Below are 13,794 nucleotides of genomic sequence, written 5' to 3' on the forward strand. Positions count from 1 at the left end.
CTTGTTGGATGGGCTCCAACAAAATTCCTCTTATACCTAAGTCAATTTTAGTGAGATCGACGGAAAATATACAACGAAATATAGTTCATAGAATGGAAGGATTTGAGATCCTTTAAATTTAAAACTATCCGAAGAAATTCGAGAGATATTTTGTTAAAATTTTGGAATCCATCATTTCAAATTTTTGAATTCAAATGCGACTTTAAATTCCAAGATACCGGCAGGTAGGTCTCTTGAAATAAAGTGAATTGATCATAATTACATCATAAATCTGAATTTTCAACGACGGCAACAATCAATATATCAGTAATCAACACCAAATTTGTACAGCTAATCACCAAGCCCGTAAAACAACACCGGCATACGGATGGGATTTGAACTCAAGACGGAACTTCAACTTCGCCAAATAAACTAAACCTCGATATGGGCTGAAGTGAGCCCGAATGGATAGTAGAAAGAACACAGATTATTACACAATGAAGATTGAAAAAGAGGATCATCCGAACTACTAGGAAGATGTTTGTTGATGATCATCTAATCACAAACTTTGAGCGGTTTGCAGGGGAAGATGATGATTAGATGACAATCAACAAACAAATTCATGGCAGCCATTGATATTTCATCAAGATCAGGAAGATGAAACTAAGACAACCGATGTATGAATACGCTAAGACTGTCTGGTCCGAAGCAGCAGACTGCAGACATTTATATATATATATATATATACATATTTGTATGTATACATGGACCAGATCCGAAGAATATCCTCGAGAATAAACCTTGCTTGAACATATGTAATTCTTCAACATTTTAAATGGGTTTGTCGCAATTTATTTTCATATAATTTTATAAATAAGCAAACTATCTCTTTATAAAAAAAATAATAACAATTTATACTTCTATATTTTTTTTAAAATAAAGCAATTTATCTCCATATCTAAGGAGTTAAATTGCTTCATTTTGAAAAACACGGAGGGATAAATTGGTGCATTTTGAAAAACCTAGGGAGGTAAATTGTCTTTTTTTTTTTATAAAAGAGTAATTTGCTCATTTGGAGTACCACAAGAAGGTTGATTGTATTTTTTCCCATTTTAAATGATCTCGTAAGACTGATGAATCAATTTTCAACTAAGAAGGGTTCATTAAAGTAGGTAAATGGGAACCGTCAACGTGTTTTTGTGGAGTCTGACCTAATATTACATTCAAATAGAATACTTATGCTTTATAGGCGTCTTAGTATATTGGCTGGTGACTTTTTATCAATTAGAACTCGTTCAAAATTATACTTGTGAAAAATTATTAATTCTGAGCAATCGTAAACGTAATGAGACTTTTCCGTACCACGTAAATATTATATCTTGCAATTACCTTATTTTGGTAATTTTTTGGGCACGCATTCTAATTTCACTGTAGTCAATTCTATACCTTTGAGGGGAAAAACAATTACTTCTGAAAAGTTAATTGGCCAACATATTTCAAAAGATAAGTTAAAACAGATTTCTAATATAGTTACAAATACATATTTATTATTTAAAAAATTATGAATACTCTTCTGAAATTAATAGTCCTCTAACAATTACCCCGTGATAGCCCATTGTAAGGTTGTATTTCTTAAATAGCCGTTAATTCCACGAAATTTGTGATTTTTCATACAATGATGGGGTAATTATAATTATGAAAAAAAATTTTAAAAAAAATCTTTTGTAATTTACCCTATTCCAAATTTTAATTGGTAATCTTTTTCAAAAATAAAATATATGTGAATAAGACCAAATTTAGAGTACAAGCTAGCTAATAATTTATAATTATATTCACAATTTTTTAAAAAAAAACATGTAATTTCATAATAAAATTAAAGACCTAAATTTGGTCGCAAAGTCTTTAATGTCCCGTTAACTAGATTAAATTAGACGGTTAGATATCCAGCTCAATCTAAATTACTAATATATTACTTGCAAATGTCAAGACTTGCTTGACAGTTGACATTATCCACTTCATAACACTAAAAGTAGACTTTATAGGGTGATAGTTTTCACAAATCCACCCATGGCATAAAATTATACACCCAGCCCATAATTGTGCTTGAAATATCTAATACCCTCAGATATTTTGCAAACCAATTACAATAATGCATGTCATAAATTTTGCCTTGTAAGATCCAGCTTCCCAGGGGCCCTTTTGGGTTTTATCCCCACCTTCCTTTTTCTTTCCTGACTTTTATATATTTTTTATTTTGAATATAACTTGCATTTGACAGGACAGCTCAATAGTTTGGATCTTAAATTATTTTTTAAAAGATTTGAATTTAAATCTTGATTGTGTACGTGGGTAGGTGCATGTGTAGGGGGTGTGTGGGATGGGGGGATAAGAAAACTTTGAAGAATAGAACTTGATCTGAAACGAGTTAGATTTATGATTTTACTAATATATATTATATACATTTTTCAAATATGATCGATACAGATGTTATGATTACATTATATTGGTAATGACTGGACAAAGTTGCGCAATGTTTGATTAAATTTTTGGGTTGACTTAAAAGAGGAGCACAAAATGTTTGGAAAACAATATTTGGACTCATCTGAACCCAACCCAAAGTCCATCTTTTTTAAATAATATTAAAATCCTTCAGAATATTTAAAAAATAATACTAAACATTCATCATATTCTCAAATGCAGACGCAAAATTTTTCAAAGCTCGAAATTCACCTTACAAAATATACCCTAATAGCAACTTCGGAACCCATATTGAAGTCTGTCTTGGAGAACGTGGCAGTTGTTTGGTACAGTTTCTAAAAAGGTATAAAAATCACTAAAAATAAACGATTATTTGGTATTATTCTTAAACTCCTTCATGGAGGTGAAACAGGGAAGAGGGAGGCCCTCGCTCCTTTGACGGACGAGAAATTAATCTAGATTCATATAATGGTAGGAGTTAACGAATCATACTTTTATAGCTAAAAGGTACTGATATCGGATGAGAATTATTTAACATTATTGTTCGAGGAGATAAAATTACGATAAATATCAAATCATGTCTTGATAAAACGATTTCAATATTTAAACTTTTGAATTGGGTACTGGAAATAACGGATTGAAGTAACTGTTGTGGTTCTGAAAAATTAAAATAGAATTAGATTAATTAGCTGGGAAAAATGCAAGCAACCCCTTGTGATATTGCAAATGAACAAATTACCCCCTTATGAAAAAATAAATAGTGATTTACCTCCTTGTATTTTTTAAAATACAACAATTTATTTTCCTATTATTTTTAAAATGAAGCAATTTACCTCCCTGTATAAGAAGGTAAATTGTTTCATTTTAAAAAATATAGGAGCATAGATTGTTATATTTTTTTCATAAAGGAATAATGTGTTCATGTTCAATATCACAAAGGGATAAATTGCTATTCACCCTTAATTAGCTATATCATACTGAATTTTATATGTGAAAAATTACAACTAAAATTATATACTCTTTCCAAAAAAATGGTAACAGTAAGTTACTTCAGCTTTGTATACTTTGCAATATTTCAGTTTATTTTATCAAATTCTAAAGCAATAAACATAAATAGAAAATTTTTAAACTTTATGACAATCAATATAATAGACATATTAAACAAATTATAGCAAGTGTTTGAGCTAAAATATTGAATGAAATATTCAATGAATTAATTTCAGGTGGTTAAGTTTAAACAAATTTGTGTCTGGGCTGAGCGTAGTGGGATTTGAATTGGACTCAAATGACATTCTCAGGACAAGCCCAGGGAGGGTGATATAATTTGAGACCGAGCCCAACTGCTGGTTAACTAGAGATCTTCCTGCAGAGGAGGTGGTCACTGCCGCAGTGGCGAGAGGAGCTCCGGCGATAACAATGATGAGGTGAGTCTGACGCATCTGGCCCGGCTACTGGCGGAGTTATTCAGAAAAAGGCGATTTTATTTTCGCAATTTTTTTTTCATGTTCTTTCTATGCGGTTTTCTACAGGTTAGCTGTACGCCTTAAACCGATGAGAAATTCGTTCTGGGAATGGAAAGCATCAGAAACCGTGAGTAATTTTTGGTGGTATATTTTGCTCTTCATTTTTAGGGGAAATGTTGTTGATGTAGTTTAGAATTTATTGGAATTTTTTCCTTTTATCAATTCTACGGGGTTCAATTTGAAAAATGGAAGCTTGAAATTTTGACAAATTCTATTTTTTGTTATCTGAAGAAAAATGTTTTGAGCTTATTTGGGTATTTAGAAGTTTTTAGCGCTACAGTTTTTTTTTTTAATCACTTTGACATTGTTGAGGTAAACGGAGCATTTCATGTCCACATTGGATAACTTTGTGAGATCATTAATAGGGGCGAAAGAGTTCAGCTGGCTTTGTTGAAGCGTGGCGATCTTTAGCAACTTCTAATGGTAACTGCTGCTTTAACTTAACTTTCACACTACTGCACACATGTGTGTGTATTAATTTCCTCAGTCTTATAAAGAGTATATGTCTGTTGAGTGAGTGTGTACGCACACAAAAACAGAAATTTATTGAAAATTTACGTATGAAAAGTAGATAAGTTGTAAAAAGATACTTATTGTTGGAAAATCTTGGTGGTGAAGGATCATGGCTAAGGGAGCCAATTGTGAGGCCAATGCAAGACGAAATTGTTAATGCGCTTCATTTGGGGGAGAGAACTAGAGCTTCTCATCTGCTGTCTGAGCTTGGCAGGGAAGGCCAAGCATTGCAAGCTGCGGATTTCATTTCTATACTTCAGTATTGTGCAAGAACACCTGATCCATTGGTAAGTATTCTCTATGGATTTGCTTTCTATAGGCCGTCCTCAACTCCTTTTTTCCTTTTCAAAGATTTTGTGGGTTTTTTTTTCCTCTAACAAATCGTGGTTGATGTGTACCTCCATCATTTTAGCCACTTGTATTACCTGAAAAATTGTCATACTCTGTTGCCAAAAATTGTGTGTGCTTTTGTGTGTGTGGAAGTGGAGGAGCGGAGGCCCAGCAAGAGGCAATGATTAGTTGGCAAAAAAAAATACTGAACTGGATGCTCCGATTCTTTGCAGTTTGTGATGGAGACATGGAAACTTATGGAGGAAAAGGATGTTGAATTGAATGGCAAATGTTATTTTCTTACAATTCGAGCTCTATGTAAAGGCGGTTATTTAAAGGAGGTATTAACACAGCCTACTCGTTTGCTGTAATCTCATGTCCTTTATGATGGTTTTATATAGGCCTCATGAAAAGTCATTTGGCAGTTTTTGGCTTCTATTGATTAGGATGTACGAGATTTTGTCACTTACTCTGATAAAAATATGTATATACACATTGTATCTGTATGGGTTTGCCTTTGAGTGCCGGAAAAGATAGATAAGAGGACTCTTTCCCCGGGAAGTTAAAGTTAGATTGCCCTTAAGATTCCAAGTTGCTAGGAGAAATTGGTTAATGAACTACTCTTATGCTCATTTTGAACTATCGTTCAGCCACTCGACATACATTCACAGGCAAAATGCCCCATGGGACAGAACCTAATATTTCTCTCATACTTTTGCTTACAAACAGTACAATTTTGGATCATAAACAAATTACTCTGCAAAGCATGATTGATAAGTTACTCCATTTTTAAATATCGGTTCCGTAAAGGATGAACAATCTTGTCATTGAATCAACAGTGATTGCAATCATCTCCCTCTTGTCTTATTTAGGTATTTATCTTTGAACGCCTTGAAGCCTCCACTCTTAGATTTTCAGTTTGTTGTGCATTTTCTCATTACTTTGGCCATGAGCTGGATAATATCTTCTGGTATACTTTTCATCAGGCATTCAATATTATTCAAACAGAAAACTCAGACATCTATCCTACATTGCCGGTATACAACAATTTGTTGGAAGCCTGCGTTCAAGTGAATAGCTTAAATCACGCTAGTGAATGCTTGCATTTGATGGAGCAGCAGGGGGTGGGAAAAAATGCTATAACTTACTTCCTTCTTCTCAAGGTATGCAACATGTCTTCCATTACCTTGACTATTGCTTGCAATTGTTCTAAAGAACTGAGCACAGACCAGTAGAGTCCGCTACCGAGTTTGTGTTGCTATTTTGAACTTATATTGTTACTTTTTTCATTGAATTACTTAGTTATTTTATATGTGCATTTTCTTTGGATTCACTATTTTGTTTCAGGGAAAAAGTTTTAGTTGATATAGCTTTGCAGCACCTATGTGTGCAAGGGAAGTTTGTTTTGGCAAAAGATATCCACGAACCTCTTGTTTTCTAAAATTTTCTCCTGATAGTTGCTTATGCTTTCTCTTAGGTGTTGCTTATTCTACAAATAAGCTCATTGGCTGAACTTTACCATAATCCTAACTTGTATTTTCTCTCTACTGGATTTCTTGTATTGACAATAGTTCTGTAAATACCATGAATTTAGTGTATATTCTGTACATATCTTCAATGCGACTTAACAAATGAAATTGTATCCATTATTTCTCTCCCTGTGAATTGTTATGCTACTTTGTTTCAAGCTTGTGTTATGTTACTAGTTCTTTGGGAGGGGATGTAGGTGTCAAACATGTTATTTGATAACTTTTAGAATCCTTGCTGCAGCAAGCAATGTCTCTCTTGTAGATAATAGAATGCAGTGGTCATAGAATTATTAAAAAAAATCTAGACCATTGACCATAATTAGAAAGTTAAATGTGATTTATCTTAGAGAATGTATATGTTTGAACAGTCATATGAAGTGACAGCAGGAAAAATGTCTTGTCAGTATATTGCATTTGTAGCTTAGTATATGGGATAGGTACACTATAAGTATTGATTACTTATGAAGAAAAATTAATATATTGGCTCTACATGGTGCATGAAGGACTGAAGTATATGCCTGAAGAGTGGATTCTTGTTCACTGAATATATGAAGATTTAGAAACTTGGAGAGCAAAAAGTTATTTTGATTAAGACAAGTTACTGAAGCTGTGATCAGTACTATGCTACCAACTTTCATTGAAGACAATGTACCAAAGTGAGGACAGTATGGGTTTTGAAATGTTAAAGGAAGGAGAAACAAATTAAAGTTATGAGCTTGAAGTGTTATTAAGTTGTGCATTGCACAAATATTCCTTCTAAATTGTGTTTTCTCAGCTTGCAGTCGTGCGGCAGGACCTCTCAGCAGTCCGTGATATTTGGAAGGAGTATATCAACTGCCATACTCTTGGAATTATAACTCTCAGGAAGTTTATATGGTCCTTCACAAGGTTGAGAGATTTAGATTCTGCTTATGTGGCCTTACAGCAAATGATAGCCATGGCTTTACAGCAGAAATTTAGACTCACCAAAAATGCTGAAGGAAGGTTGTCTGATTTGATGTTGGACATTCCTATCCCTTGCCGTAATGAGTTGACTTTGAATGGATATGCAAAGAATAATTGTACTTCTATACCTTCTGTTGCTGGATATTGTGATGAGAAGTACTCAATTAAGGGGTTTAAATTTGGCATGGAAGCAAAAAAAGTTGAGGCAGATGGATTCAGTTTGTCAAAACAGCCCATCTCTGAACCAGTTGTGAAACTATTGAGGTGCTCCTTTGGTGACTTGATTCATACTTGTGCTAATTCACAAAATGTTCTGTTGGCTGAGCAATTAATGTTACAGGTACCTCAAGTTTGTTCTCTGAAATCTAGGACTCTTCCATGTTTTCTCCGGCAAGTGGAAGTTATCTTTCTGAAAAAGAAAATGTTTAAGAAAATGAGTTATGTAAAATGTTTTTTATAGCATGTTTTTTTGGGGGAAAAGGGAACATAGAGGGAAATTTATTCAGTGGCTGTCAGAAATACTATTAAGTACACTTTTATACTTCCTACAATGAGTGAGCTTGAAATTTCAAAACCTCTTCCAACCCCAGCAAAAAACAGAAGAAAAGGAAGAATTTGTTCACTGAGAATAAGCGAGAACAGATGTAATGAATGATGATGATGACAAAAGAAATAGACAAACCAATGAGACAATGGAAAAAAGGAAATAGAAAAGATGGTATTGTAAACGTACAATTCTCATAAATACATGTTCTCTTTTACTCAGATGCAAAATCTTGGCTTGGAACCGTCATGCAGTACATATAATGGCTTCATAAGAGCATTGGTTTCTGTGAAGGGTTTCCATGATGGCATGGAAATGGTAAGATAAGATCTCCAAAGTTTAGACTGATTCTTTGCGTCTGCGAACACAATAATTAATGAACTGTTTCATCTATTGCAGCTAAAAGTTATGCAACAGAAAAATATGAAGCTTCATGATTCAACTCTTGCAGCCTTATCAGTCAGCTGCAGCAGGGGTTTAGAACTGGATTTGGCTGAGACATTCTTGTCTCAGATATCAAAATGTCATCACACTTACCCTTTCAATGCATTCCTTGAAGCATGTGATATTCTGGTGAGGGCCGATTGCAACTGTATCAATATCTTGTTTTGCATTAGATCACTCAACTCTGAAAATGAGTTGACTAAAGAGTTCAACATGACTGATTGGCTACAATGATATTGGTGTGTAGATCATGTTTATCAAATTTTCTGTAATCACTCACAAAATTCAGATTCTTCCTCATTTTTTGGTGTTAGTAAATATAATTGTTGGTCCTACTAGAGCATCTGGAATTTCAGGAAAGTGAAACTCCAGCATTGGAGGAATTATAGGACATTCAGTTTTTCATGTTTTCCTTGGTACTCAGACTTATTTCCAGCATTCATTCTCTCGTATGGAGGTTTCTACCAATAGATGGTAAAATTCTGCCCTATAATAATGCATGTGCTTATAATCTTGCAGGACAAACCTGAACGAGCTGTTCGGGTATTAGCTAAAATGAAACATTTAAAGATTCTGCCCGATGTCAGAACATATGAACGACTGTTTTCATTATTTGGCAATGTCAATGCGCCTTATGAAGATGGAAATATGCTATCACAGTTTGATGCTGCTAAAAGGATAAATGCAATAGAAATGGATATGATGAGAAATGGCATCCAACACAGTCAGTTATCAATGCAAAACCTTGTAAGTGCTTCATGATTAGCAGTGACTTAGAGTAATGTGAAAACATTGATTTGAAACTGGTATTCAGATGATGTTCCTCATCATGATAAGCATTCAATCAGCTATATAATTCTCTTGGTAATTGCCGTATTCTATTTGTATTGTGAAAAGTTAGTTTTCTGGGCATCATGTCAGATGGTTAGAAACTTTTACGTTTACATTTTCAGATTTGGAATAAATTATCAATCTAATGCCAGTTCTAAAAGTCATGGGATCTAGTTTTGAACACTTTAATCTTGCTGGCTTTAATGGAACGGCAAGCCATTTTCTCCTTTCTTTTTTTGGCAGCTGAAAGCTCTTGGGATGGAAGGAATGACAAAGGAACTGATTCAGTACTTGAGTGCTGCAGAGGACCAGTTTTTACACAGAAGCACTCATGTGGGAGCACATATTTATAACACTGTTTTGCATTCGCTTGTTGAGGCTAAAGAAGTAAGTATTTCATGTTTTTTATTATACTCCTTTGTATTTGTTCTACATTCTCACTTTCAGACTACTGAAATATCTTTTTCTGTTTAGAGTCATGTGGCAATTAAGATATTCAGGAGTATGATTTCTTGTGGAGTCTCACCAACTGCAGCCAGTTATGATATCATGATTGACTGCTGTAGTATAATAAAATGTTATAGATCTGCTTGTGCCCTGATATCGATGATGATCCGTGAGGGTTTCTATCCAACAGCTGTGACTTATACATCCCTCATAAAGGTATTCTCTAAGACTCTCTGAGTTTGAACGAAACGTTCTGCTTCATTGATCCACAGAAAGGCATGCAGACCCATAAGTCAAAATTCATGTTCTTAAATCCAGAGGACATCAAAGCCTCCTGTTTTAAAGCTTCTTTTGTCACATAGTCTCAAAAAATAAGTGATATTGGTCTGATTTTTTTTCTTCAAGTTCGAGTTGATGTTTGTTAATATTGTGCTGCCTCACCCTTTCTGCTTGGACTGGGCTGCACTTTATTTGGAAAAATCTATTCTCTTCTTTTTACAGTTGATACCAATTTAGATTTTGCTGAAGTGCATCTACAGATCTGGCATTCAACGTCCTTCCTCCAAGCATTTTGTACTATTGGCTATTGCATAAGCGTTTTGTGAATGGAAATAGAAATTATTAATTTCAGAGTTTCTTAGGAAGTCATTTGTTTTGTGTCAGATCTTGCTGAAATTTGAAGACTTTGATGAGGCCTTGAAACTACTCCATCAGGCGATCTCAGAAGGGATTCAACCTGATCTGGTGTTGTATAACACTATTCTTCAAGCAGCTAGTGAAAAGGTAATTAACTGTCCTCAAATAGTTTGGGACTTCAAGAATGCTACCATATAGAAGTAAAGAAGAGCCTCTAGCTAAAGAAGAAAACCATCACATACAAAATAGCACTCCAATCACTTCTGTTGTTTTGTTCAGAAATTTCTCCCAGAATTGGATATGACGCTCTTTTGTTGCATTAATTGGCTCGTAAGGCCACTCCCTCATGCTTATATACATAATGCTATATAATATCTGCTCTAAGTAAGAGTAGTCATACAACTTGAAGAGGAGGGGATGGACCATCACCCTCTTTGCTAATCAGTCTGAGCATGAACTTCCCTTTCTAGGAGATTATAATTTATATGATTAAACACTCCAAGGATCTTGAGGAACTCCCTGCAATCCCTACTGAGAGAGCACTGGCAGGATGATTCTCACAATTTGTAAGCTCATTTCAGAATCTCCCTTTCAGACAAATTACCATTTTAAAGCCCATAATCCTGCCAACAGAATCAAACAAATCCCTTTTTTTCTTCCAGAGTCTTTCAGCCTTGCTCATCACTGACTTAGAGAAGTTATTGTAGATTTTCAAAGTCAATTAGTTGTAGAAAAGGGTTCTATGTCTGTTTTGATAAATGGGCATGTTAAGCATCCTGGTCGTTTTTCATTTGGGTTGTCTGGTCTTTCCATCGAGCCGTTCACAATTTGTGAAACACAAAAAAACAAAAGGAAAAAGAAAAGCAACAGGGAAAAAAAAACCAACTAGACATTTGTGTGTGTCTTTTTTTTGTGTGTCTATTAAGGGTTAAGCAGAAGACAAAGAGAGCCTTCTGAAGTTCTGTAAGTCCTAAACAACCTTGCATGTTTGTATCAGTTGCATTCTCAAGAGGGTAAAGATGTAGAATGCTACCACAAGTGGATATGGATAAAATGAGAACTCATCTTTAGTCCAACATCCCCCGTCCCATGTCAACTGGACGCATAGTTATATAACTTAATTAGGATGTACATTCAGGTTGATTAACTATACTTGTGTGAATAAAAAATTTCAGGGAAGAATCGATGTGATTGAGCTGATTGTTGAGCAGATGCATCAAGATAAAATCCAGCCTGATCCGTCATCTTGCAGTCATGTTTTCGCGGCATATGCAAACAATGGCTTCCATAGCACTGCCATGGAAGCCTTGCAAGTTTTGAGCATGAGAATGATTTCTGAAGAAGACAATATTCTCGAAGAGCACAGATTAGAGTATGAGAATCTAATTTTTGATGAGGACTTGGAAGCTGAATCAAAGATACTCGAGGTTTTCAAAGATTCAGCATATCTTGCTGTTGCCATACTGTATTTGAGATGGTGTGCTACTTTTGGATTTCCGATATCTTGGTTGCCAAATCAAAGTCCTTGGGCCAAGAGACTATCATGGTATCATGCTTCTAGACTTGGCTAATTGATTCAAGGTATGGCTACATATATCCGGTTGCTCGTTTGGTCCAGAACAAGCAAGACACATGATTTGAGATGCAGTGAATATTTTGAAAAGCATACCAGTGAACAGCTGGAAGCTCTTGACTACTTTGGAGGCACTCAATCCATCGGCGACCTTCACTTTCTACATTTTGTAAATCTACCTCTGAATTCATCCTCACTTCACGGAAAATGTCTCAAGTTGGCCAGAGACTTTAAAAGCTTCCTAAAGCGAAATGGTTTGTTAGCAACTCCTTCAGATCTCAAATCAGATCCAAACTAAATGGCAAATTAGAGAACAGATGCGGCCAACAGGTTGTCTCGTTCAAACTCTTTGTACTCATTGATTTTCCTGTTTATCGACAAAAATGGAGTTGTTTCTTCTCGATTGGTTCTTCCTCCGGTTGAAGGCTGGTCAAGTGATCAAAAGTGTTAATTTACCATTGCTAATTTCATCAGACTTCACCCAACTCCTGGTAAATATTTCACTATTACATTTAGAGAATTAGCTCAGGTGGGTTGAAATCAAAAGACGGTGGAATTAACTTGATGCTTGCTGGCACCTTTGAAGAGCCAGTACCCTACTATATGTCTGGTGCAGTCGTATGATTCTTTGTCACAACAGAGTGAGGACCATTTTAGAGTTCACCTGTTGCACATTGATGAGATCAGCAGGGGTTGAAACTCCTCAACTCTTTGTAAGTTGGTGTCTGCAGGAATCAGGTTAATATTGTGTAATGAAATTTGCATTATTCACCAGAATATTAGCAGCAGTTAGCAGCACTTGCTTATCTGCTTTCAGCTTTTGAAGGAAGGTAACTACTTTAAGAGTTTGGTAAGTAGGAGCTGAAACTGCAAGCACCTATTTTAGCTTTTTTCAAGTGAAAAGCTGAAAAGTGGGGTAGAATCTTCACTTTCAAATCATGTTTTATCTTTTATTTCATTTCTATGTCAAATCATGTTCTATCTTTTATTTCATTTGCCATATATGGATTAGATGTACAAAAGTTAAGTTATGTATTTCTTTCATGGAAGATTTTACAGACATGATGTGCATATGTCAGATTTGTTAGAATATGCAATAAGAATTGAAATAGAAAATCCAATTTGGTTGAAACTGGTCGAATATTTTATTTCAAATCGTGTTGTATTTTCTATTCCAGTTAACATATATACGCTAGGTGTACCGAATTACACTATGTATTTTACTTAGTAAAGACTTTATACACATTACGTGTATTTGTTAAAGGGTTTATTACACTTGGTTCCCTTCTAAAAATGCGAAATTATACTTTCTCTGAAAAAAATTATGAAATTACATTTACATCACTTTCAAAAATTTATTATTTATACCTGACTTTTTTTGTTAAGTTTTAGAGGAAAAATGGTAGCAAAAAATTTGCATAAAGTTTACATTTTACCCTGTATCTTAATGTTTTCATGTAATAATTTTGTATTTATGAAGGAAAAATATAATGATGTTAATCTTACCTCTCTCTCTATATATATATACATTATATTTATTTTTTTATAAGTATAAAATTATACATGATAATGTTCAATGAGGGACAAAATTTAAAATTTATATATTTTTTTATTAAAGGAGATTTAAGTATAATTAATCTTTTATTAAATGCAATAGAAAATCTAGCATTGAATTTGAAATAGAAAATTCAGGATCTTCCTTGCTAGGATTTGATAAAATGATATTATAGGCGTAGTTAATATATCCATATATTGGTATTCCAAAGTTATGGATAAAAGGACTATAAAAAATACGAAATAAATAACATAATTTATACCATAAATTAAAGTAAAAATAAGTAAGTATTTGTTCTTCTTGGTGAAATAACAACTACTCTCTTATATAAGTATTATTTAAGTACTCCTTTGAATAATAAATCAAAATACTATATATTAAAATATATATATATATATATATTATTAGCCCTAATTGCTTTAAACTACTTTAGAAAATGAACAATATAATCAATTAAAATAATTCAA

At 34.0% G+C, this 13,794-nt stretch overlaps 1 protein-coding gene across 2 annotated transcripts; it reads left to right on the plus strand.

Moving 5' to 3' along the window:
* Positions 1-3,725: 3,725 nt before the first annotated feature.
* LOC105158829 (Tetratricopeptide repeat (TPR)-like superfamily protein) lies at positions 3,726-12,904 on the plus strand. Of its 2 annotated transcripts, XM_011075712.3 has the most exons (14): positions 3,726-3,881; positions 3,987-4,047; positions 4,346-4,403; positions 4,599-4,780; positions 5,057-5,164; positions 5,810-5,986; positions 7,128-7,637; positions 8,064-8,159; positions 8,241-8,414; positions 8,805-9,032; positions 9,360-9,503; positions 9,591-9,779; positions 10,227-10,346; positions 11,375-12,904. In XM_011075712.3, exons 1-14 carry the CDS (start codon positions 3,874-3,876, stop codon positions 11,768-11,770), a joined length of 2,451 nt encoding a protein of 816 aa, XP_011074014.1. In that variant the 5' UTR covers positions 3,726-3,873; the 3' UTR covers positions 11,771-12,904. The 2 variants fall into 2 exon arrangements, with proteins under 2 accessions (XP_011074014.1, XP_088735046.1); XM_088878920.1 differs by lacking the exon at positions 5,057-5,164.
* The last annotated feature ends 890 nt before the right edge of the window (positions 12,905-13,794 follow it).

The sequence above is a fragment of the Sesamum indicum genome, linkage group LG3 (assembly GCF_026168435.1).
Source record: "Sesamum indicum cultivar Baizhima isolate 11 linkage group LG3, ASM2616843v1, whole genome shotgun sequence".
Taxonomy (NCBI): domain Eukaryota; kingdom Viridiplantae; phylum Streptophyta; class Magnoliopsida; order Lamiales; family Pedaliaceae; genus Sesamum; species Sesamum indicum.